Raw genomic sequence first — 27,727 nt, 5'->3', positions numbered from 1 at the left:
AAAGAAAGGCAGAGTGAGAATGTGTAAGAGCGAGGGGATGAAAGAGACAACGAGAGATAAAGACTCAGACGGATAAAGGGCAGGTGAGAGGTTTGTATAACAACGAATAAGTTAAAATGAGAGATTATGTATTGTACGTGGAATTGGACAAAATTCTTTTTCTAATATATATATATATATATATATATATATATATATATATATATACTGTAGAGAGGAAGGAATGGGAGTAAGAGAGGAAGACAAAGATAGAGGAGGAACAAAGGTTAAAGACTGACAAGGTCCGAAGTGCTTTCTTCAATTTGTTCTGATCCAACAACCCCCTCCAGGGAGTGGCAGATAGGGGACAGTAAATGCCAACAACGTCTCACTTTTTGCTTTCAGCAAAAAGTCCAAATGCGGAGTGACGCATGGGGGCCTGTGACACTTTTATAAGGCAATGCTGATAACTGGGCTGGGTAGAGACTAATAAATCTTTCATTACAAGGCCTTTTGAGTAGGTTTCAAAGATGAGATGATTATCTTTTTTTCTCTCTTTTTTTTCCAAATGAAGTTATGCTGATTTTTTTTTCTCTTTTCAGTGACATTTAATTTTCCTTGCTATGCTGTTCCCAAGCCACGGGGCACTTTACATCTACTTTGTATGATTCGCCTGGCTCCTGAGAGCTGCGCAGATTCAGTTTCACACAAAGGCTAAGTAACAACACACAGCTACAAGGATGACTAACCAGAGACTTTTGATTGTTCAAATATGTATGCTGTTTGCGGGGATTAGTCTGATTACATTACATTTACTACGTGTATTACTCAACTTTAAAAACGAAATATTTAAAAAATATCAGGCTTGAAAAGGAATGAAAACACTTCATAAGCTATGTTGAGTACAGCATTGTTAGTTTCTATGCTGATATTGTCAACTGGTACTGCATCATGTGACTTTATACGTCAGTGCAAACGCTCCTCTTTTTAAAAAATAAAAATAAAAAATCACGCTCACAGCATTTAAGTTCGACTGGGTAGTGTCCAGGGTGGTTGGGGGTGTTTTCTAACAAAGATCATTCATTTAGTTTCAGCTTCCAATGAGGTTCACAGTCAAATCAGAAGACTACAGACTTATAAAGTAGTGTTGTGTCTATGGATGGTGATGGTCAAAACTACTGACGACGGCTCCTTGATCAGGGCGATTTTTGTGCTTTTTCTCCACTGACGCAATAAACTGATATAATTATTATGAGGTGTATAATAAACTGAATCTTCCTCATTATAGTTTCTGGTTGCACTTCCACATATAACCGGAACTTGCAACCCAGACTTACTTGGGCGTGCGTGGCTACGCATCCACAATTCACGCACGGACTTCTACAAGCTTTGAAGTTAATGTGCGTCTGTGTGGAGAGGTTACACTGATCTATCGTCATCATCAAAAGAGAGACAACAGCAGGATATTTGTGACTGCTGGTTTGATTTTTAAATGTGTGCAAATGTGACCGTCGAGACTGTAAAGTGCAGAGACACGTATTCGTCTCCTAAACTTCCTGTCTCGTCTCAGTATTAAAGTCTGTTAATACTCTTTTAGCTGTTCAACTGATACCTCTCCATTAGGTTAACTAATTACGATAAAGCTAAATCAATCAGTGTTTTAAGTCAACTTATAAACATTTCTTCTTACTGGATGAAAAAACTCCCAATGTAGATGTTCCACTTTAGCTCATGTGGAGGTTTTTTGCCTTGTGGCCACATATTGTTATTATGGAAGATGAATAGAGCCACCACAATGGGTGTGCTTTAACCTCCTCTGCCATCCAATAGCGATGCCACAGGGGGACGAGAGGATGGAATCACCCAACCCTACTATAAAGACTTTTTAAATCAGCGGTCCCCAACACCCGGGCCACAGACAGGTACTGTTCCGTTAGTCGTCTGGTATCGGGCCACGAGAGTTGAGGCTTGTGTGTGAAATTTATGGTTTTCAGGGTTTTATCATTTACTCGGTTTCCCTTGGTCTTTTCCAGTGTGTTATGAATTTTAAATATTCAAGATAAGATAAGATAAGATAACCTTTATTAGTCCCACACGTGGGAAATTTGTTTTACATGTTACCATAGCGACCAGAGAGCATTAATTGGCAGAGAGGAGGATGTTACTCACAATGTTGTTGGCGCATTTCAGGAGGACGCTGCTAATAAAGTTACACAATTACACAGTGAATTCACGTTTACCATTTTATTTACAAAACACCACAGTTTTTGTCTTGGTCGTATCAGTTTATTTTGTTGTATTTATCCGCGACACCTTAAAGGCCAGTCCGTGAAAATACCGTCTGACATTAAACTGTTCTGTGGCGCAAAAAAGGTTGGGGACCGCTGTTTTAGATATAGTCTGCATTTAGATTATTTAATATGTGACTGAAACTGGAATTTAAGGTTGACTTATTATGGTCATTTCCAACTTGATTCTTTATTCTTGGAGTCTACAAGAATAGTTTTTCAGAGGGGGCTGGTTACAGCCAGAGTGGTGGGGCTGAAATGACCTTGCCCAACCTGGTCGTCCCCGTTCTACGACATCATAGAGAGCCAGAATAGAGAAAAATCTGAAACCTGAGCATTTGGCTTTCATGGATTACTTGATTATTTTAACAATTTACATGTGTTAAAGTTTAGAATTTAGAAGCACAACCTTTAACCAGATGGAAACAGCTGTACAAAGCAAAGATTGCTGCACATAAGTATCTTGATCTGTGCAACATGTAATGTACAGTGTCCATAAAGAGCATTAATTAACTCTTATTATTGTACCAACAATACAGCATAATAATCGGCATTTTAATCAGGTTAAATGGCTACATGTCCATGTAGGACTATCACCTGGAGCCATGGATGTGAAGCAACAACAGCGTCAGCAGTATTAGAGGCTTACGCTGAAGAGCAAGGAAAATCCTATCACTGCTGCTGTATATGTGTGTATGTGCATGAGTATGTGTATGTGTAGAAGGAGAAACTTATCCACAGAAAATGACACAGCATTGAGCTAGAGCACCCCCTTCCCCTAAAACTCCAAGGAGATCTGTTTTGCTGTGCCTTTATCGCAGCAATAACTAAAGGTTTTTAAAGACATGCAAAGCATGCAGGGAAATGCTCAACATTTTGCTTCATCGGTGTCATCCCCACGTTTATTACATCTATGCCACTTCTATCTGAGCTGCAAGAGCCTGTTAATTTAGTGGCCTATGCATCTTGTTTTAAATGCATGTCAGAGTTTGACAAAGTGAACTACATTTGGGAACTATGTGTAGTTCCCAAATGTAGGGAACTATTTTTATGAATGGATAAAAATCAAATTTTTCAGAATGAATATAAAACAACTGTTATGACCATTTAAACTCATATATAGGAAATATTCTTGGCAAACTTTAAAATCTACTCTGGTCTAGCCATTTGAGGCCCAAGAGGCCTTGAAGGAGGACTCTTTAAATGGTACCTGCCAACTTTGAAGCTCTGGGCCAACTGTATGACAGACATGGAAAAGTTCAAACAATGTGTGCAGGTGTAATCTTGCTAAAATAATATCAAGGCACGTGCTGTTGTACTTTTTCTATGTGTTCAAAGCACAAAATCTTTTTGGAGATTTTACAGAGATGAATAAAATCCCTCAGGGATAAAATCTGAGCATCGAAAAGTAATTGTGAGCCAAACAAGAAACAGTCTTTTTATGTCCTGGTCTAAACATTTAGTTCAGGTCCTGCACGTTTTTTTTCTTTCTTTTTGTTTTGTGTTTTTCAATAAAGGCTCAGAAGAGCAAAACAAAGAACTGCAAATGATTCAGCTCGCCTTTTAGCTGTTTATGCACAAATCTGAATAAATCCAAAGGTTGCGAACATGGATTGATCTGACCTTTTGAGTAAATTTGTTCATAAAACTGTTTAAATGACTTTAAATATATGCGCTTCTTCTTTAAACGTATCCCCAGTGCATTTTCTTGCAACACGGAGCTGTTTCCACATGTAATCATTTGTGCACACAAACTTCCACTAATTTCATACAGAAACACAGATATAGATTTTTACCAGTGTAATTAGCAGCCAGTGATTTATTGATCAAAGTGGCTGCGCTTTCCCTTTTATATAAAAGCCTAAAGTCAAAGAATTATATAATTCTGAGTGTCTGCTTCACTTGAGTTGCTCATATTTGCAATTATTGGAGAAAGTAATGACATGCAAAGGAAATGTTTGACTCTTTTGTGTGGACAAGTAAACTCCTCATTAAAACTGTGTTGACAGATAAAGTTGGTGAACTTGAGGAGCACGCTAAGGAAAGATTTTTTCTTATATTTCATTCAAAAAATGCATATGAATATAAAGTGCCTTGAGGGGACTGTTGTTGTGGTTTGGTGCAATACAAATAAAATTGAAATTGAACTGAATAGATGTGATGCAGGTCTGGAAAACAGTACACCAGACAGAAGTTAAATGCATTCTGCACTACGGTCCACCAGTGTCAAACATCAGTCTGCTGAAAGATCTCCCATCCTTGCATTCCAAATTCCTGTATTTGCAAAATGTGCAAGAATTTTCTTATCTGTTTCAAATCTCTCCATAACACGTTCATGAAATTTTAGCTGTTTTTTGACTTCTCCATTCCACTAACCTTCATTTCCTTTTCATAACCACAACCCAGAACATTTGTAATACCAGGAATCACAGATCATATAAAGGTTCTTGTCTGTTTTTCTGCTCAAAAGCTTTTTTCAGATCATGTCAAACACATATTGGCCCAAAATGACTACATTTTTTAAAAGTAGGTTTTGCTTAAATGTTCAATATTGTTAAATGTTACATTTTGTATAACAGAGGCTTTTTCTTTTCTCTTTTTTTTTGCTAAAATATATTGCCTATAGATATATATGTATTGTTTAAATGGTGATTAACTGTTTTTTCAAACGTGTCAGAAATTTCCACATGAATGTCTCCTCATAAAAAAAACTCCCCACAAATGTCACTTTACTACAGAGACTTGATTTAAGAACTTATTACTATTTGACTGCACTTTCAGAGTCTATACGGACAATAATGTGCAATTGCAATTCCCCTTGAATACTAATAATGATCTAACTATGTATCGCTTCAAGTCTAAAATCCCAACAGATGCATTGTACTTAAATCTGAGCAGGCAGCCTGCTGCTATTATGCAAGTCTGTCTATCAGATTTGCCACCAGCCTGACTTATGTAGTGGCTGACGAAGGCTTTAGCAGATTAAAGCACAGCTGAGGAAGTAATCCGAGTTTCACTTTGCAGCACCTAGCAGTCAGTTTGCAAGTATGGGATTACAATGACGCTTGGTCCAGATAAATACCCTTGAACCCAGAGTAAATACAGAGTGAACCAACAAGGACAAGAAAAAAAAAACAAAAAATTAACGCATTCGTTATAAGCACTATTTTTTTCTGGTATTGTAATACTGAGCATGGATTGAAGCGATATAAAACAAAGTGACATCCTCACATCAATACGAAGGCTCTCATCTGAGGTCCAGCTAAACAAATGATCTTCAGTTCAACATCAACACCAGAGACTGAACTGAGAGTGGGAAAAACACTAATGGACTTCCCTGTCGCTCTATGATTCCACAATGAGAAGGCAAATAACAAAAGAAAGACAGAAAAAGAAAAAGCAGTGGGCCAAAATGAGCAGCCAGATGCAATCAAGAAATGTCTAAATTTGGAGGTTTTACTGGGAAATAAAGATGAAGCAACCAGGAAATGTAGGTCGCTTTACCAGGCTGAGCAGTGCTGTGACAGATGCCTGCGCAGGGGTCAAGTGAGTACAGGCCATAACTTTGATGCTTAATATGGTTGTCGGGGGAATGCGACAGCCAAAAAATGTCAAGATTAAAAGAAGCACTAAGGGCAAACCTCAACCCTGGTTTCAAAGATGATAAAAGAAGAATATAAACAATAAAAGGCATTAAATAAAAGCCAGCACTCTAATATTAATGAATTATAAGGAATGAAAAAAAAAGACCGGAACACAATAAATGAACTATACGACTTGGGTAATAAAATCCCATTTCCATGGTATTCATTTCAACGATAATATGATAAAACTGCCACACTTATCATTCTTTCCCTGCAATTCATTCATTATGATGAATTTGGCAATTGTGTCCTAGAAAATGAAGATTTGGGCTACAGTAAAAGAATCAAGCAACGGGCGTAAATGGGCACAAAAAGGAGCTTTCTACAAATCTGTATCCAAAACTGTTGCAATTCTGATTCAAATTTAAATTATAATAGAAGACAAAGCTTTCAAAGTCTGTCAGACCATTTATTTATCATTTCTTCCGATTATTTTAATATTGAAAAACACATGCTCACTTTTACTTTGACACATTTAAAAAAAGCTGGATAATTCATCACCTCTTCTTTTTAAAACTATAAGCATTTGATGTCGTTTTAATTCCCCCCCCCATTCTTTCTTGATCCACTTACAGCTGCTCAGCACTTCAAGGACTCCCTTTTCATAGTCTTTGCATCTTAATGCATGCAATGTCCTCAATGAGGGACATGTCTGGACTGTATTTAATACATTCATAATAGTTTGTCTTAATAGAAGAACTCCGTAATGTACTGAGTAGCCGAGTAGCTGAGCTACTCACACATATGAATGTGTGGGGCTGCAAACCTTCAAGCTTTTATGGTGCCTTCCCAGATGTACATGTTACCTATGCCATGGTTTATAACTGTGTGCTAATAAGTATTCAGCTGGTCTCCATCCACTTCAGCCCACAGGATGCTTTGTTGATGAAATCTCAAAAAATAATTGTCCCATTTTGATTCATCTTAGTTACACTACTTCAGTCCGTCCCAACGTAAATGACTGTTTAAATTGGAATTAAATGCCCTGGAGACAATGTTGTTAATAGCAAGCCAGCAACTGGCAGTCATTTAAGCTAACACCTTTCTTTCTTTGTTCGCTGCAGTGTTGAACTGGATTTCAAACAACAGGAGGACAAGCTACAACCACTGATGAAGAGGCTATTCCCAACAGAGGACACCCACTTTCCCCCCCTGCCTTACCCTCAGGAGGCCTTCACCTCCACCCCAAAACGCAAGTCCAAAGCTGACTCCAAGAAACACGCTCGCTGGAAACTTTGGTTCCTGTGACAACAAAAAACCATGTTCCCCTCCACCACCGTGCACAGGATTTAAGTGTCCATCCGATCATCCGCTTTTGTTTGGTTTATTCATCAACTTCTTTTATATCTATTTGGATGTAGACCTGGTATTAATGGAGACCTTGACTGGATATCGAACCCTTTTCTGAGATGACAGGATGTTTAATGAGACACGAGTGTGGATCCCACGGAAAATTCAAAATGTCATGCTTACCAAAAATGGATTCTGAGTTATTTTGAACTAATTTCTTCAAACAGGGTGTGAAATTACACCAAGGAAACATATTTGGAGATCGGCAAGGTGAGAAGATGAATTTGATTTCCCGATGTCTATTTGCATATATATTTTTTCTTCTTCTAGCTGACGTCAACGGGGTTCTGTTCTGTAATGGTTCTGTGCCCTTCACATTTCCATTCATCAGTTGGGACTTTCTTCCCAGCCTCCAGGAGAGGTTGGCAGATCAACCATAATGCTCTGAGGCCTCCATAAACAGCATATCACTGTACTGCAAAGCACAATTAGAACTGTTCAGGATACATTTTCTCCAGAATAATTAAAAAGACCTATTTTGAGTAATAACTCACATATGTAGATTGTCTACTAACCATGCAGAGTGAAGACTTTCATATCTATATAAAGAAGAGACCTAAAGGACAAAATATCAGAGATGTTTATTGGAGTTCTACAGTCAACTTTTTATCCATCGCTAAAATGTCTCCTTGAATCCACTGACTTTGAAGAAAAAAAACAAAACAAAACAAAAGAAGAAAGAACACTTATTTTCTTAATATTTGCAAAGTTAAACATCCATGTACTTTTTTCTATATAAATATATCTATATACATTCACTTTAAGATTTAGCAAAATGTATTTATTTGAGCTGCAGTGACGGGAGCTGTGCAGTTCAAACACAACAGTGCAAAAGGAAGTCGATCATTTCACAATTCTCAACTCGTTTCCATGCATCGCAAAGTTCGTACTAACCTCACGTATGCATATGGTCATTAAACACCCAGAAAAGACAAAAACCCATTCATTGGTATAAAAGCATAGACACACAGAGAAAACTGTTACTGTTACGAAACCAACTATAATAAACAGTTGGTTTTCAGCACACGCGAAGGGTATCAGAGGATAGCTTTGATTGTATTGCTGCAGTATCCTGTATCAGCTACTATAATAGCTACTGAAACCAAGCCAGAGAAACTGAATGTGCCACTTCTGATCACAACCAGGGCTTCTACAGTGCAGGGTGGCAGGCTTATAGCCTTGCATGCTTTTTACAACCTTTGAACTTTGCAGGATATTTTCTAGCTTTTAAAACAATTTTTAATGAGATTGACAAAATCTCCCCCCCCCCCAATTTCCCTTTATTATTGTTATAATTAGTTCCTGCTCATTGCTTTGCATCTATTCGACTGTAAAGTAAAAACCATGTGCAGTAACTCCACAGCGGGTTCAACAATTACGTACAGCCAAAACATTTACTACACCTTCATGTGAAAAAGTGAGAACATCCAATAAGAACGATTCGTTTTTGGACGAATATGGATGAGCAAACATTTTATCCTCTTTGAAATAGTGCTCATTAACAAAGGTGCTAATCTGAAATTTTAAAAAAAGAAACAGAAACATACATGCACACACCCAAGTGCAAATCGGTCGAATTTACTTTCTATTAACACACCAAAACAATTTGGGCTTCCGGGTTTGTTGTCAGTGATTAGACCCTACACAGGCTTTGTGAGGGTATGTTGATTAAGGTGCCACAAAGCAACAATCTCTGAGCAGTCTATGAGAACCACTAAATTTTAACTCTTGCAGCGTTGAAGTGCTCATGTCTACAATCATGACATGCATGAGAGATATGTCAAGAGAGCTGTTTGGCCACAACAGTAGAGAGAACATTTTTGAAGAGAAAAGCCTTTTACAATATGTGAATGCGGGTCGTTATGCTTCGAGGACACTTTGCTTGCTGGGACTGGGCAGCTCACATTTTCTCAAGTGTGAATTCTTTATTATATCAAAGAATTTTAAAGGAGTATTTGAAGATACATGAATGAAAGTTGAAGCTGAACTAGAAGTGGACCTGAAAAAGTATACATAAAGTGTATGGAAATGGTCTTTAATCTTACTGAAGAATGTGAAACAGGCAGAACAAGTTCAAACATCAAATATTGTTCATTGACGATTTGGCAAAAATTTCAGTAATTCAAAGACTTTTAGATGATTACTGCCTTGCTGACCCAGGCCTAGAAACCAGTCCGCAACCCCCCCTCCAATCGCTAGGGAACAGTGTGTATTCTTTGACTTGCTGATGACTGCTCGCTCGAAGTTGCTGCCCGACACTTGGTAAAGTCTATTTCCTGAACCAACAACCAAAACATTTGAAAAGGCACAACTTTTACTTTGAAATCAAATGGCCTCTTTCCAGTTTGTGCCACACTTTTCACAGTTTTATTACTGCTTGGCAAGACGTTTTTCAAGTCTTTACAGCCAAGTCGGCGTCTTCCATGCACAGTAAGCGACCGCGGCAACCTGAAAGTGACCAATCACAAAGAGGGTTTTGGTGCAGCACTGCATATCTCCATGCACCGTGACCAATTTCACGCTAGCAGCTGCCAGCAACCTTCAGAATAGACACTTTTTCCTAGTGAGCAACGGTTGCCCAGGATATACTGACCAGACTCGGCCTGTCCGGCCGATGGCAACTCTAGTTTCTTAAGGCTGAGGATGTACTTGTGTTTAAACAGATAACAACATATTACTTTATATTTTATTGTATGTTTTTGGTTATCATGTTCTTTAAGTATACTACCTTTATCTGTAGGAGCCATTTCAATTCAAAGAGGATCTAGTGTGTGCTGGTCCAGATATTTAAACAAGTAATCAGTTTCCATGGGATGTTCTTACTTACTCACATCACTGTATGTAAATATATATTACACAATATCAAATAGTGCTAAAAACATTTCAAGTGTGGGATAACAGCCAATATCTAAAGAGAAAAAACAAAAACGTAATAGCTGATCACTCTAAAAGACACAACCACTGCCCTAGAAGACAGGAAATATGCCAAAGTGGTTTCAAGGACATAAAAAATGTACAACAATATCCAGCAAACTACTAGCTATCACTGGCTTGACCTTCACAAGCTCCAACATGCTGCATTTTGTTAGTTACATATATTTCACAACTTCACTCTTGTATATGCTAGGTTGGTTTCTTTCAGTAGTTATACTGTAGCATCAAGAGAGAACTAGATGTTTATCTGTATCTTAAAGAAGTGCAATTGATTTATTATGTGCAATACTGTGTCTTTTATACAGTTTTTTTTAAAAAGACAAAAATAAAGATATTTAATATGCAAAATATGAAAAAAGAAATAAAAAAAAAAAGACATCGACAAAGCTCTCGAAATCTGATCTGGACCCAGTTTAATTTGTGGAGCTATAAGCACAATGATACTTTTTTCCTACCTTCTTCAGTCACATTATAAGTAAAGGACTAGTTTCCCTAACTTTTAGCAGATGCTTTGGAATACGTTTACCCAGGCTTGATGGGTCTGCACTGTGAAATTAGATCACAGCATCTAGAAAGATGCAGTACTTTTGAACAACTCAGATTTTGAATAAAGCAGCACTCATATCCTAAGCAACCAATCTGCATAGCTAATACCTAGTATTAGCTAGGTATTAGCACATTGGTTGCTAGTACCAGGGTTTAGTGGGGAAATGTGTTTTGTAATTTAGATGAACAATCCCTGTGAAAACCAATTTCTGACTGCACTGGAAAATTCTTCGCTAACGCACTGATACCAACAGTGGACTGACCAGTACTGACCAGTGTTGATAAAGCAACAGTATTGGCCTTGTTGACCGACTTTAACATGCGGGCAAATCTACAAGTGAGGGTTCTATTGTGTTGGATCAACTTTAAGTTTGCTAAAGAAACCAGGATTAAGATTTCAAACTCTTTAAAACAGTGCAGCTACCCTTTTTTAATATATCATGTAAATTTACTTAGTTTTATTCTTGGACAATAAAGAATAACAAAAACTGTATCTCAACTGTCAAATTTAACATCAGTATCTGACCAGAACACTTGGTACAAGATAAGGCTGAAATCATACATCTCTTTAATGTACTATGGTGGGCTGAGGCGAGAGGAGAATACAGCAGAAGGGTAAGCAGCAGTGTTTTGTGCACAGCCAACCTGCTTGGGAACCAGTCTTTGCCCTTACCATCCTCACTCTAATACAGATTTTGTTTTCGGGCATGTCCGTGTGCTCATGCATCTGCACCTGCACCTGCCTCATGTTAGTACAAACAAGTCTTGAAGTGCAAACATGAGGTAAACCAGCAACAAAGCTCTGAGCAAAACCCCCACAGATGCACAGTCACCCTCACACTGATGCATGAAGTAACGCTGCTGAAGGTCAGCGCTAGCCACAGCCTGGCCGACTCCACCGGGCTTGATGAGTGACTGCGTATGCCCAAGAACTGAGAGCGCAAACACGACACCTACTGCAGTTTAACATTTTGCATTCTTACTTAAAAGTCTTCTGTGGTCTTAAGGTGACAAACAGCAAAGAAGTCCCAGCGGTTTATACAGTCCTGACAATCACAACACATCACAACATGGTTTGTTGCAGGCTCAATAAACCCAAAGGGATGCGCAGTCGAAGCTTCAAAACAGGTGAGGAGACGCGAGGTGTAGCGAGTGATAAGTGCATGTTTGAGGCATTATGATGCAGTGCCATATCTCACTATGCTTCTTTTCTGTAAGAGCTCTGCAGTAGTCTGGCCAGCAGAAAAAAGAGAGAGGAGAGGAGACAGAGCGGTAGATGCAAGGAGGTGCTAAGAAAAATATTTGAACAGAAAAATATCCAAACACAGAGATAAAGCGAATGTGCAATACCAGATTCTGAACTAGACACGCATACCTGGAATGACCGTGTCGCAATTTACACTATCAAGTCAGTGAGTGCACGCAGCAAAGGAAAAAAGCTCTAGCACCTATAGCTGGTCAGCCCCATACTGTCAATCAATAACATAGAGTCCTTCCCCTGCAGCTTTCCAGTTCGTTCCCTCTGCACACTGCAGGAAAATCATGAGGATAACTGTGGAGCACTGCAGCTAAGTATCACTGCAACATGTTTTGAGTAGTCTTGAGAACTTGAGTCCACAAAAAAGTTCAGCAGTGAGGTTTTTTTTTCTTTCTTGACAACATCATGGGAAACCTAGCTGTCAAATATGTACTCAAGTCTTTTAATCAATTCTGTCAGCAAGCATATTTAGGTATGTCCTAAACCATAACAAAATTATGCAAAAACTAGTAAAATCTAACGTAACACATTTATACAGCAAAGTTGTATTCTGTGGTTTTGCTGCATGGAAAATATAGATTTCTTTTCTTTTTTTTAAAATACATTTGCAGCTTCCTATTTCTGTCTATCTGCAAGGCTTCCTATTCTCGTCTATCCAGGAACTTAAACTAGAAGAAATAAGAGCATAAAGAGAGAACCTGGTGCTTTCCACGGAAAGCGGCTAAATGTTTCTGCTACAGCCATAATCTAAATGTATTCAATTCAAGGACTTCTTTCAACCTGTGTGAGGGTGGACATGAATGCAAAGATACAGCCTGCGAGATGATGCTATGATGCTGTGTCCAAGTTGCTAACAGGCGTAGCACTGCAGTGACAACACGCAACAAAACCAACGCCCCCAAAGTCGTCACTGCGTGCTTTCTCATCAACATTCTGTGTCCACCGCTGCCAGGAGAGAGCAGAAAGGGAAGAGAACGAGAGACGGGCGGGAGACAGAGTAGAACGTTAATGCATAAATCTAAATGTAAGAGGCTGCCACTCAGAAGAACAAGGTCGGTGGTTGGATGCGGTGTTGTGTGAGCAGCAGCGTGCAAGCTGCCTGCAGAGTAGGCATCTGTACCCAGAGGCAGCAACAACAGCCCTCTGATTAGAAAGCAACAACACTGCTAGCAGCACTAACTGGGTCTCATAGCTTTTAAAAATTCACGCCCACCTTATTCATCATTAAATAATCATTTGGGGACTTAGTTCAAATGCAATTTCTGTCCCAAGTACTATATAATGTATAATGTGTTTGAGTAAAAGAGCCTTAGGCTTTCATGTAACCTCTAAATCCCACTGAGTAAAAGGACACTCTGCACATTGATGCAAAATCATATTCAGATGCTTAAAATGTCAAGGCAGTCAAGTGCAGATGCTAGCTAGCTATAAAGGCAGCCGCTGACAAAAGGTCGGGGTCGGTAGGGACAATAAACCCGAGCTGTGTTCGAGGAGCAAAGTAAAATAGAGGCCAGTGGCAGCATATGTATACAGAGTAGATCGTTTCAACACGGGCCAAAACAGGTCGTGGGTAGAGTAGTTTGATTAACTAGAAAGGAGGTCGGTCTTCCACAGCACATGCCAGCACTCGCTGTTGGAAACAAGAAACCCGTTTCAACTACCCCACAGGTGGACACCAAAATAGATGCACTTAGTGTAATACTATGAAAAGGAGGCCTGCATATGCCTTCATACTGACAGCCTTTTAGAAACTTGCCACTACAGTGGAAAAACAACAAACAGGAAATGGTGTGAGGAGATGGTGAGCTGTTCAGTTCACCCAGGCTCTAACAAAACATCCACAGAGATCAAATCTATCTTCAGATTTAACGTTTAAAACTGTTTGACTATGAGCTAGGCAGGACAGCGCACTATTTGAATAGCTGGTATAACAATGAATCGACTAGAGAACTACAGTGGGAGAGTAAGTGGGAGCCCTAGACGCCCTCCAGGCAGCTGGTTGGGAGAAAATGGCCAGTGGGACGGCCTTAGCTCAACTCGCAGCTTCATTAGCTTGACATTATTTAGTGTGATGTATGCTTAGCAATCTGTTACACAACGGAGGGCTTCCCATCTATAAGATTAGCTGGTGCATAGCCGGAATAGTTTTAGAAGAGAGAGAGAGACAAAAGAAGCAGTTAGTGAATTTCTGCTGCAAAAATCCCTCGCTGCAACCCAGAAAGAAAGACCCAACACAGGAGATGAAGCGTCGGGGCTGTGGACATATTACAGCACTATGATATAACACACACATACACAAACACACTAGATGATCACTCAGTGGCGACTCCGGGCTTTATGGAATCATTCTCTGCCGGCGTGGCTCGGTTACTGGTAATAAAAGCTTCCATTTAAACAAGTGATGGTGAATCCTGGTGCTCCCCGATGGAAGCGGTGTGAATATTTGTCATTACTAAATGTCTATAGGCTCATAAGAAAACGTCTCATCACTAAGCTGTATTTTACAGAGCTGTAAGAATACGAATGTCGATCATGAAAAAAAGTCTAATTTTCAAAGACGATACAACACATCTACACGCAGCTCTAATAAAGACATTATTCAAAAGGAAGAAAAAGAACAAGTCAAGCAAGACAGAAGTTCACATTTCTGACTAAAAATACAGTTGTGCTAATTGCCGTTTGGGACTGAAGAAAATGGGTGAAGCCTTATTCGCACACATCAGACAGACTACATATTTACAGGATGACTGATAAGTGCATTAATTGCTACCAAGCTCTGGCTGAGAGAGTGATGGGAAGATGGATGCTAAAGGCAACGGTGGGGTGATACAGTGATTAGATTACAGCACAGAGCACCAGAAGTGTAGTAATAAGTGAGGATAAGACACACAAGCAAAGCAAAAGGAAAACACACACAGACACGCCGGCGCGAAAACAACCGGCTGGAGAAAGATATGAGCAGATCAAAGCCTCTCTTAGACTGAGGGAGTGTGAAAGCAATCTGCCAAGGTAGGCTTTACCTTTAATGATACTTTTGGATTGGAACTGTGGTTGCTGCGTGACTGTGGGAGTCAATCTGGTTGCGGTACATGTGCCTCTAAAATTGTGTGCATGTATGTGTATAAAAAAACAACCACAAAAATCAAACACAGAGAGTTGCGTGCTTAGCGTGATATACTGCCTGGTATCCAAGCAGAGAATTACACTTACGATATGAGGTGAATCGCGACCCATAGAAATGATTGTCCTGTTAACGGTCCTCAGCAGCTTCTCCATGATGATTTGGACGTGCCACTGGGTGGGACCCTGTACATAACACATGAATAATATCATCACTTAAAAACAGAGGAATAAAAAAAACCATAATAAAGTGAAAGACTATGGAATATCAGTCCAAACTTATGAGGCCTGACAGAAGCTCAGATTTCAAGGGAATTGTGGTCATTCGGGTGAACAGCTAGGAAAAAAAAAGTACAGGATGATGAAAGTCTTGAGCCATCAGTAATTCCTTTACGTTTTGCTAGGATAATGGGAAATAGGTGCAAATATTAATGGAAATATAGTATGTAAGGGAAAAATAGAGAATGTAAAAATTAGAGATGGACCGATACTGACCTAAATTACTGGATCGCATATCGGAGAGAAATAAAAAATGTAATCTGATCCATTAAATATCAAAAAAGCACCTCACAAAACTTGCGACATGGCGTAACTCAGCTCATAACCGTAGCACGTCGGAGCAGTATGCATCAGGTATAGAGCAGCTGTGGCGCGCAAGACCTGTCAGCGGTCTGGTTGAGCATTTGGAGCCTTGCTACCAATCCGGCATTTCATCTCCAAGAAAGTTATCCCAGAGAGAAGTAAAGCAAGTGTGTAAGTTCATCTCTGAATGTTTGTAAAGCATTCCAGCGTTAAATAAATTCTAACAACAGCTTATCAAGGTTAAACGTGCTGCTGTTGTTCAGCCGCTGGTTTCCTCTTTCTGGCGCGAAGTGGGCGATAGACAAGCAAGAGAGAAAAGCCGATCAGCTTGATCATTGAAGTAGCAACAGGAGAGGGAGGGAGAGAGAGGCAGTCGCTCCATATATCGGTGATTAAGCTTAATATTACTTTCTACACCAGGATCCTTTTCTACGTAGCTGACGGCTGTAACTGTGCAGGGGCGGATCTAGCAAAGTTTAGCCAGGGGGGCCGATAGGGCATGAACAGAGAAAAGGGGCACAAAGACATACTTTTCTTTCTTATTCTCATTTAAAATGTCTAGCTTTTAATAAATAATTATCTGACACCCAAAGTTTTAATCTGATGTAAAATGTATAGAAATCCATTACTGTATATAGTAACTATTAAGTCTAATATACCCTAGTAAGCTATAGTACTTTTTCTTTGGGAAGGCACGATCTGTGCAGTCTGCAATTCTGTTGAAGAAAGATGTTGAATCTATTTAAATATTGTAGAAAAATAATAGATTTCTGTGCATTTTCTTTCACACTGCATCAAATTAAAGTTGATTACGTCGATTAAGCATCATGAGGTGGAGGGTGGGTGGTTCCCTTTTTCTTTTCTTTTTTTGCTGGGAGTTTGCAACCCTGTTAGTTAGGTTGCTTACTCCGGTAAAATACCAGAATAGGAAGGATGGAGTAGGTTTACGTTTATTAGATTGATCAGTGTTGCTGAACTATGAAATATTTTGTTTGCATACAGGTATAACAGAATAGCTTCAGTCTCTTGTTTTTTAAAACTTGAGTATGAACTTATACAAAATGCAGCAAGATATAAAAAAAAAACAGTTTTATTGATTAAAAAACACTATATCGGATTCATATCGGTATCGGCAGATATCCAAATTTATGATATCGGTATCGGACATGAAAAAGTGGTATCGTGCCATCTCTAGTAAAAGTATAATGAGCTAGAAAGTCAACACCACCTTATTCTTCTACACACCCTTAACACTCTTAGGAAAGCTTTCTCGCAGTTTCAGGAATAGTCCTCCAGGCTTCTTGAACGACATTCAAAGCTCTTCTTTGGATGTTGGCTTTGTTGATCTGTTTCCTTTCAAGATGACCTCACACCGCTTCAATAATATCGAGGTCCAGGCTCAACATCAAAATCTGACAGCACTTTTCTGCATTCATAATTCCATCAGCTAACAACAGTGACCGAAACGCAGCCTCAAACCACGACCGAGCCTCCACAGTGTTTTACAGATGGCTGCAGACACTCACTGTTGTACCTCTCTCCTGTCTTCTTTCATACATACCGATGACAATATGAAGCAAAAAAGTTCAAATTTGTATTCATCGTTCTTTAAGTTCTGCTGCCACTGATTTTCAGTTCAGTTCTTGTGTAATTTGGCATACCTCAGCCTTTCCTCCACATTTCTCTTCCTTAAGAATGGCTTCTTGACAGCCACCCTTCCACTGAGACCATTTATGATGAGATTTCAGTGAACAATAGATGGTTAAGCTGAAGGGCTAGATGCATCTCTCAGGTCCTGTGGAGGGCTTTTGCTAGATTCTTTTTCAACACAATCCATCTGCCGTAGATAGCTCTTTTCCTCAGTCTTACCCCTTCTTTTTTGTCTTCCACTTGCCCAGTTTACTCAAATATTTCAAGTTGTCAGCTAATAGCTCTTTGGGAATCACCTCCTTGGTGCAAAAATACAATTTTATACCTGTCAAACTGTTATCATTGGTATTTTTCATAGACTGAACTAAAGAAATGTCAACAAATGATGTATTTTTGTGACAGGCTGCTAGCAACAAAGTGCCTAAAGATACCATTTAAAATTGGTCTTTGCCAAGTTGTCTCTCATGTCCAGACCCATCCTTTGGGTTAGGCGCCATTTTTATGCTTAGGTCAGTGTGAAGTGGCATAACAAAATTACAAATCGTTCTTTGAAAAGTAGCTATGCAGCAGGACTGGACTGAAAATGACTGATAAAACAACCAATGTCAAAAGTTCTTTTTTTCTTCTACACGAACATCTGGGTTCTTGGAAGTGAGAGGAAATGAGAGATGGCACAAGACTTTTGCACAGTACTTCAAAAAACAAGGAGTAGACCATGACTGAGATAGGAAATTTAAGAGCACTAATGATATTTGGTCAGTTTGGCAAAAACTGAGATTTCGGCTAAGTATTCTTCTTCCAGACTTCCAGAAACACAAAGAGATTACCCTAACATGTGTTACGTGCAGTTATTACATGAATTCTTACTAAGATGTTATGACAATGCAGTTTTAAAATCTTTTTTTTTTTTTTACTGTCACACCAAGTCAAGGGATTATTCCCCGACTTTGATCAGATCGCCTGGTTGTTGTTATTGCTGTCTGTACCTGGCGTGGGGGGGTTTTTCGAAGGAGGCTTATCTTTCCAACACCAGCCAAAACTTTCAATAATTTACATTATCCAGTCTGCAGCTGAACAACTCACAAATACTGTATGCACACAGTGTTTGTGAGAATAAACTGGTTCAGCCTGGGTCTAGACCAGCATGAATGGACTGGGAAGTTTTGTTTAAACATCAAGCTATGTAAAAGAGGCCTATCCAGTTAGATACTTCTTCCTGACAAGGCATAAATTGTTTGATGAAATTTAAGTAGACAGACATATCTACAGAGGTTTTCGCTCTCCGTATTTTTGCGAGCATCTAAGTCTCTGAAAGCCTTGGTTGTGCTGATCAGCAGGACAGATATGACAGAGAGCAAGACAGTGAGAGGATTCAGCAATTTGTGAAACAGCGAGAGAGGGGTGTAAAAGCCAGAGCAAGTGGGAGAGGTGGATAATCCCTAGCAGAGTGGAGTGTGGGAGGCTGAACGGTCGTGATCAATGACGAGAGTCTGAGAGGGCCTGAGGGAGGACATCAGGAGTCTGGACATGGAAGAGGATCAAACGCACTCGTAAAACAGTGTGTGTTTGTGAGCATGTCTGCTATCATTTGAGCTTTTGAGGTAAGGGGCCGATACCCGTGTGTGAGAGACGCGGACTCAAGTTTAAAACTTTTAGAAAGAGTTTTGCGCTCAAAAAATGAGCCGATAGAAAGTGCGAAACTGTTTGATCAGCTTAGAAATAAAAATAAGTTGCATTTCTTACTTTTCTGAAATTAAATAATTAAATAAAAGTAATGATTTTAAGGATTTGTACTGTTCATTATAGTAATGACCTGGCAGTAAAGAAGCAAAAAATGTAAAGTAGCACTGAACAAAGAATAACTCACAGCTGTATGCATGTGGCAACTAGTCAAATTCCAGTTTACATCCATTTCTCCCTCTAGTCCCAAGTTACAGCATTTAATAACAGCCAATAAGCGTTTTAGTCGATGTGTTATGATGGCCACAGGCAGTCATCTTTGACCAACAAATTCTAATCAGTTCATTCTTGAGACTAATTAAAACACAGTGGTTCTGAGATATGGAGAAATGAACGGTGTGGACGTTTTTAGCCAGTCCCCATAAAAATGGACAACCTGAAAAATCTAACGCCAGCAGTCACAGCTGTCACTGGCACCGAGGCAGAGAACACTTAACTTTTACTGGTTACAAAACTGGCTCTGTGACCAACACTGATACTGCTCATCATCACATGGACCACATCGCTTTATGGTTCTAAACTAGAGGTCAACTGGTATCAAGGACATTTATGTTTGACAAATGATTAATTTAAAACAAATAAACTTTCAGCATTTTTTAATTAAAAAAAATGCAAAAAACTAAAAAAAAAAAAAATACTGATAATATGAAAAAGACTGAATATTGTATACAATAACTGGCTAGGCTGATAATGAATAGTCCCTCTATTCCAAAGCACCACGGAGATAACTAGAACTCATTACAATGCTATTGGATAAAATTCAGTGTTGAATGGCCTCTAGCAACCCATAGAAATGAATTACTGAGCACAGCCACCTCTACATGTTAGTAAATTAATACTGTCGTAAAACGTGCTCCTTTCAGAGCATGCAGGGCAATAAAACGAACTGAGAACAGCATACTAATAAACAGTTATTAAGTACAATAACCACAGTCAAAAGAGGCTGTTTTTTTTTTTTTTTTGGTTTTTTTTTAATGGAGGTATTCCTAGATTGCCTTATTACGCTACTGTTTATTCAAGAGGGAAATAAAAATATGTAAAGCTCCAGAGTTGAATTACTCACCACATCTTTTCTGTAAAGCACCTCCAGGATGTCACTAAGCAGCTGGCAGCAAGCCTTCAAGTCCTCCCGCTTCTCCAGGTGGAACTTCAGCTGGTCCGTCATCAGTGGCAGCAGGATCTCGCGGCAATCTGCAGGGACGCCGATAAATACACACATCCGTGATGACACTCAACACATGAAGCAGATGATAGATCGCACGAAGCGGTACAGCATATGTTATTGACACACTCGATGCAGAAACATGTAGCTTATTAATGACTTTCCCACATCTCCGAGGAGTAAATTAAAACAACATACATTTATTAATTAAACAACTGTGGGGGAAAAAACTCCCAAAATCCCAAAGAATAGCTATGCTCCTATTTGACCTGTTGCACTTTTAATCCCTTTTATTGTTCTAAAAAAGAAAGCTGTACTTGTCGCAGGGTCACCCTGGTTTTTTTGTAGTTCAAATACATTTTTAGTTACTTGGAAACAGGAAGTACTTGACAGCAACACTATCAAAACAAAAGCCAGTTGCAGCAATAATCATTTTGCAAGACTAGTCAGCCATGAAACGTCTTATGTTATTAACGTCTTATTAAACCACCCCTTAGATTACAATAGTAAACCTAAAAATATGGATAAACTGGCTAAACTGGTCCATAAAAATTTAAACCAGAAAGATGTGCAGTCGTGAAAAAGTACTCCAATACTGCTTCCACAGGAATTAAGAAGGTAAGTAACAGTCATACAGTACTTATCAAATGCACTTGATTAACTGTGTAACCACAGTTTGCTGGTCAGAAGCATTCAGGTGTGTGTTAGCACAATGTCTTGCAATCAGTCGGCCAAAAACTCTGCTGCCTTCCAAAGTCAAATGTGAGGCAATCTGTCTGGCAGGTAAAACTTGGCCAAAATTGGTTCATGTAACAGAACAATAATGCAAAGCACAACAGAATGTCTGACTGGGCCATTGCAGCACAGTGATTCTTTTCTTTTTCAAAGTGCTGACTTCAACCCCTGTGAAATGCTGTGGTGGGCCTGCAAAACTCAATGAACTCAAGCAACATTGCAAAGAACAATGGTCAAAAGTCCTAAACAATAATGTGAAAAAATTACACAGAAAACAGCTTCAATTCTGCGGCAACTCTTGTGAACTGTGGACGGAAGTTTGATAGACACATCTCAATGGCATAAGCCCATCTGACCGATGGCTGGGTGAGCTAATGAAAGAGGCATTGAATGATGGTGTCAGTGTAAATCTTTGGAGTTTTGAAAAGATAACATATGAGGACTTTCACTTAACAGGCAAAGTTTTATGTGAGTAGAAAGTTATTTTCTGCTTGTTTGCACTAATTTAATAGTAACACAGCAATTAAGAGCAGCTGAAAACCATAACTTTCTCTTTTAACTTTTTTTTCTTAACTAATTTTGTTGTCAATTTGGACACAGAGGACAGAAGTGATGAGCTGACATCCATTGTACTGCTGGAAGGTAAACCCGAGGCAGTCTGCTGCAGATTTATCACATTTTTAATTGAACCTCATTGGTTTCATTGCGAGTTTGTGTATGGATGTGTGGGGATCACATTTAAAGTCAAGGGACAAACACTGGAGTTATCCTGGTAGTAATTAAAAGAATCAGGGCCAATTAATCAATTCGTAAAGTAAATATTTAACAGACTTGTGAAGTAGAAAGCAATCCTACTGTAGCTGTCTGTCTGCTACAACATATAGCAAGTAGAAATGTAAACTGGTAATCCCTATGAGACAGTACTGAAAAACGACATATTTCCTACAATGAGTACACTAAGTGAAATTGTCCCCAGTACGGTTGTAGAATCAGGCAACAATTGTGTTCTTCAAATAAAAATCTTTATGACTTCAAGATGGAGAGATGCTGCTGCTCTAAATGGCCACCAAGCAATGGATTTTATTTCAGAATCAATACAATCTCTTTGCTTCACAGATAACTTTAATAAGACATTAAGCTGGAAGAAAATAAACTTGTTACTTTGCTGCACATCAAAACACACATAAAAGTTTCCATCGATGCTGCACGTAACCTAATGAATAACATGAACTACTGTGATCTCTTTATGAATAATACCCACAGAAAGTGAACAATCTTTAGCATTTTCTGACCTCTTTTACTAAATGTAGTGCGTGTCTAATTGGGTAGTATGTGATGATTTCATGAAGCCAAACAACAAAATTTCTGTCAATACAGCACGACAAAGCCACCTTTGACAGAAGCGAGCGTGTCTTCACAAGCGGTTTGTTTTTGGTAATACTGAAATTAGCTGTAAGCCACAGACCCACACAGAAAGCATAATGATGCTGTTTTTTTAATTAACGGGTAATGAATGCACTATGCATAACTAGCAGTGTAACAAATAAATCCTCCTGGAGAATCAAAAATGTCATTTTTAATTTTACAGGGTCTGATTAGTGCATCAATTACAACCTTATTCCCTGCTAGCAATCTAAGAGATCTCATGTAGCTGCTGGACTGAATGGCTGATGGACTTTGAATGGCTTTTAATGATTCTAATGTAAAAAATAATTAAGCTGGAGCTCCTCTTTGATAATAGTATTTAAACTAAATAGTGCTCCAAATACAGGAAAAGAAGTGATGCACTGATGCAATTCATTTAGATGCAGTTTAGTAGTATAATACTTTCCAAAAGTCTTGAGTCACCCTTCATCTCTTTATAATTTTCCTGGAAAATGGGAATTCGGTGAAGCAATTTATTGAAATGAACTCTCTTGCAATTTCCTTAAGTAGTCTTCAGGAGTTGTTTTCCAATTCTTGTTCTTTGGAGTTTGGCCCACTTTTGTTCTGTACTCTGCAAAGATCTATTCAGGTATGCATTTACTGCTTTGGCAATATGTTTGGGATAATTAACACACTGAAAAATAAAGGCACTGCCAATGAGACGGTGTCCAGATGTTACTGTGTTCTAGATCAAAATCTGATGGTTCTTTTCTGCATTTATAATTTTGTGAATTGAAGCTCCCCATGCCCAAACCATGACAGAGCCTCCACCGTGCTTTCCATATGACTATAGGCTATTGTTCTGTCTCTCTTCTGCACTCCTCTATACACACTAACGACAATTTGAACCAAAAATGTGACACGCATCACTCCATCGGACCTGTTAACAATGATTTCTTCTTAAAAATGGCTCCTCGACATCCACCCTACCACTGAGACCATTTCTGATGAGGCCTCAGTGAACAGCACATTAGATTAGGTTCTGTTTTTAATGCTTGAATGACTTATATGACTGTAGCCTAACAACAACAACCAAACACATTCCTCTAAGGAGGGAAATCTAAACAATTTCAACAAAACAATTTCCAAAGAAAAACTTCTAAAAAAAATGCAAGAAAATCTGGCTCCTTGGAAACAAAACATAAAGAAATGAGGGAAGTTTCGAGACTTTTGCACAGTCCTGCATCTCATTTATAACATGCCAAGATACATCACATATCAAGACATATCCATTGTTTGGCACAAAAGATTGTGATTAAAGGTTGAGCTGGCAGCTCTTATGGTATTCTGCTCTATTCACATAAAGCTTTTAGTTTTATAAACCTCAAAGAAAATGTATGGTGAAACTGACAATGGTGCCTAGAGGGAAAGGATTTTGGTGCTTCCGCCACCTGATACGATTTTAAATATATCTATTGTCTAGATTTTTGTGTGTATCTGCTTAAAAACTTTAAGTGCTTTAAGTGGACTGAGTGGATTATATCAAGCTAGGCCATGAGTGTTTTCCTCAAACTTCCAGCACAAACAGATTTTAGACGCTACAGTAATTTCCCCCTTTAACACAGAGCAAGAGAGCAGCTGACATATTTGTTCTCTTACAATGAGCCAATTTCAAAGCGATTTATGCACCCATCTGACACGCTCCTTTTACATCGTCAGCACTGAAGGTGACACAACATTTTGCCTCCAAAACTTACAAAAAAAAAAAAGAATAAACGAATGAAAAACTTTCTAAATTAATGCAGTTCTCATTCGAAGCAAAGATTTGTATACCCAAACCAATTCCATTTCACACAGAGAATTTCAATTTCAGACATATATATAAAACCCTTGGAGAAAGAGATGTCCTCTTTATTCTCTAAAGTTGTCATTTTGAACTGAATTAAGCCCACTGGGGGCTAAAATAAACTAATTTAAGACACGCTTTTCAGCAAAAATAGTTAATATGTTAATGCCTGTGCAGCCTGCAGGAAATAAAGTATTTTCATGCGTGAACGCATTCAGATTGCACTGATAGAAAATGTTAAGAAAGGTAAGATGCATCTCACTGAGCCTTGATTTACTCCAAGCATTCCAGTACATTTCATTTTGGGTTTAGTTGGCAAGAGAACCTTTTATGGACCACCTGGGAATAGGCACTTATTACAGCTTACTACACCACCTTAAAAACTGTCTGGCTAATTCGACTGCTTGTCGCATACTGATGGAAAGGACACATTTTCCTGGCAACTAAGCCCTCTCTGTGAGTGCTTTTGCACAGCTTGAAACCAGCTAGCATCTCAGAGCCTACTACAGATGTTCAAAGCACCAGTGCAGGAACTGTTGTCAGAATCGAGCAGCACACATGCTTTTAAAGCAGCAGGATGATCCTTATCTACATTATAGCAACAACTCTTCCCGCTGATCAGCAGTCCATTCGCAAACATCGGGGGGGCTTGGCTGTCCATGATTATACCAACAGATCAATAGTAATGACCAGAGGACCATGCACTGAGCACTGGCCTTCAATAGTTACTTACCGACACAGAGACAATTTTATGTTTGTAAAGTATGTAAGGAGCAGATCATTAAGCTGAAAGCAGTGACATTTACACTGCATTATGCTCAATATCAGACATTAATGACTAGGAAAAAACACAACAACTTCCTGCTACATCCCACACAAAGCGTCCCCCTCATCATCTTTTCCTGTACGGCCATGCTGAATTGAACAGCGGCAGACAAGCGCACATAGACTTCTGCACTATAAGTGTGTAAAAGCAGCAACCTACAGAGATGGAAAAGGTAAAGAAACACGTAGTTGCAGATACTCAAATTGCTGCTTGACGCCGTCTCCAAAAATGAGTCAGTCTTTATAGGCTGCTATGTCAAAATACCCAACTTTACAACAGATATAAGCATCTTTATACCCTGGAACAGCCAAGGTCTTGTGGGTTTTTTGTTGTTTTTATAACTCATCTCTTAAATGTTATTAAGCCGCCAGCTGTCCCCTGAGCTTCAGTCACCGAAAAGCCACTAAACCTCCTGTGGTGCCTTTTATTTTAGCATTTGAATGCTTTTATCTGAGTAGTAGCTCAGCAGCTCATTGTTTTGATCAGTGAAATGCTGTATTTCATTTGTATTTTTCTTAGTATTAATTAGCAATTAATTATCTACACAATCTACAGATGCAGCTTACTATCAAAACTTGCTACCCCCTCCTGAAAATATGATCACTTCTGGCTTCAAAATACCAACAAGATAGTAGTAGGAAAGCATTGTGTACTAACATGCATGATCTGATATCCTCGTGTTGGTGTTGTTCCCAGATCATCATACTAAATGTTGTCCAGGATCAACATTGCAAGTGACCAATCAGAATGTTGTGACGTCATACTTTTGCGACTTCGGGAAAAACCGGCGTAAAACAAAAAACTGTACTTAAGCTGCGTGAAACCGCCTCTGTCCGCCGATCAACGGACCCTAACCCTAACCGTAACCCTTTAATAAACAGTAAGCAGAATTGATATTGTCCTTGCAACATTGGAATTTCATAAATGCACGAATGGCTTGGCGCGCAAAAGAATAACGTCACAACAATGTGATTGGTCACTTGCAATGTTGAACCTGGAACAACATTTTCATGATGGTCTGGGACCAACACGAGGATATCAGATCATCCGTACTAACATAGTGGCTAAATTAATCTAATGATTGGTGGCTAACTATTTTTCACTTCCTGTGGTCGCTCTCTGTCAACTAAATTCAATTACTACTGCTTTATTGAGACAGGGATTTTATCTTTAGTTGAAATCACAGGTCAGTACGTGAGAATGTTTGTCTCTAAATCAAGACCAAGCCAAAAATAACCCCAGAACGCATGGTGCCTCTAGCAAAACTCTTGGCTCTGGAGCATCTCTATAGTTGAGCCTCGTCTCTGGGATGCCACAGGCTAGCCTGTCTGGAGATAAGCATGTTTCTAATTAGCCACCTCTACACTGTGCCCTTCACATGTGACATTACTACAAAATGACCAAAATAAACAATAGTATGGTGCTCAAGGGTATCATTAAACTTTTGGTGTAAATACACGACTGTGTCGTAGGGAAAAGACAAAGACAGGAAACAAGACTGAAAACTGATTAAACAATAAAACAGAAATAAGGCCATGACACCTGAAGTCTATGAAGATGGGAACCCTAGACATCAGTTCCAGTCACATCTCGGTGACTCAAGCTTAACTTGTTGCAGAAAACAAGAACAATTTCTACTCTACTCCACTCTACCAGAGACCCTTTACTGTGAGCCCACACAAGGCTGCCTTGGGGAGGCAGGTGGTGTGTGTGATTGCCTAAATTACCGAACCATGAGTGAATTTACTGAGGAACTATGGGTACAGTTTTTGTATGTGCGCGCTCTCACCGTGATGATTGAAGAGATCGCTGTGTACGATGTCAATCAGGCAGTCCAGCTTCTGTTTTACCAGGCGACCCACAGGGACTTTAAGGATGAACTCTGTAAACAGCTTGCTATGGAGACACAAAGAGGACAATATAAATTAAAAAACAAAACAAAAAAACAGTCCAACTGATTAAGCTCGTCTATTTGTTTTCTCTAGCTTGGCTTGTAGCTGTTAAACGGCATGTAATGTTAAATTAACTAGGTTTTTATTTCTTTTCCTGGGGCATTGAACACAGTAAACAAGATTTAGATAACTGAGTTTCTTGGGTGAGTTTGGATACAGGAACTTTCTTATTTGGGTACGGCACTTCTGTTTTGCTGAAACATTTTCTACTTTGTTTAAAGGTTTCATTATATCATGCGGTATTGCATATAACTATTTTTCTTAAACATACTGAACAAAAGCAAATCCTAGAAATGCTTTGAAGCTTTCAGCGCCACAGAATAGCTTCATCAGTGGATTTTAGTGAAATGGATGACGACGTTACTTAAAAAGCTAATCACAGTATGCCTGCATATGTTCTGCGACGCGTCTAATAAGTCTAAAGACGTGGGTGCATGTAGACCTTTGAGTTTGTTCCTATGACTCACATTGCCATTATTCTGAATGTCTTCTGATATTTAAGACGCTTGAATGCAAATGAACTCTACTGAACTAAAAATTTATAAAGTCATTAGTATAACCTAACTGCATTGCAAAAACAAAACAAAAAAACACACAAATGAAAAAAGAAAATGAAAAGATACATAAATCATAAAAAGGTTTTCCTTACAAATAACACATTTATTAATCAAAATCCACATTTGAGCACAGATACAAAACATGCATAATGTTTCTCCCCCATAAATGAAGAAGCTTAATGCTCATTATGCT

General features: G+C 38.9%; 2 protein-coding genes across 5 annotated transcripts in view; one reads left to right on the top strand and one right to left on the bottom strand.

Annotated features, from left to right (window-relative positions):
- Positions 1-13,599, top strand: part of insyn2a (inhibitory synaptic factor 2A) — a 39,057-nt gene extending 25,458 nt beyond the window's left edge. For 2 of the 3 annotated variants that reach the window (XM_005919494.3, XM_042219749.1), the window contains one exon: positions 6,976-13,599. In XM_005919494.3, the coding sequence (XP_005919556.1) occupies positions 6,976-7,159 (184 nt within the window). In that variant the 3' untranslated portion in view covers positions 7,160-13,599. Of the gene's footprint in view, positions 1-581; positions 2,103-6,975 lie in introns of those variants that run through there. The other variant, XM_005919496.3, reaches the window with a different exon arrangement.
- Positions 1-27,727, bottom strand: part of dock1 (dedicator of cytokinesis 1) — a 197,304-nt gene that overhangs the window by 97,839 nt on the left and 71,738 nt on the right. For both annotated transcript variants that reach the window (XM_014332772.2, XM_005919498.2), the window contains exons 25-27: positions 26,815-26,921; positions 20,155-20,282; positions 15,210-15,305 (exon numbers count right to left, since the gene is read on the bottom strand). In XM_014332772.2, coding sequence (XP_014188258.1) covers positions 15,210-15,305; positions 20,155-20,282; positions 26,815-26,921 — 331 coding nt within the window. The remainder of the gene's footprint in view (positions 1-15,209; positions 15,306-20,154; positions 20,283-26,814; positions 26,922-27,727) is intronic.

Source organism: Haplochromis burtoni, unplaced genomic scaffold, assembly GCF_018398535.1.
Source record: "Haplochromis burtoni strain Fernald_Lab_line unplaced genomic scaffold, NCSU_Asbu1 Contig_37, whole genome shotgun sequence".
Lineage (NCBI taxonomy): Eukaryota > Metazoa > Chordata > Actinopteri > Cichliformes > Cichlidae > Haplochromis > Haplochromis burtoni.
Note: the sequence above shows the minus strand (reverse complement) of the source record. Positions and strands in the feature narration are given on the sequence as shown.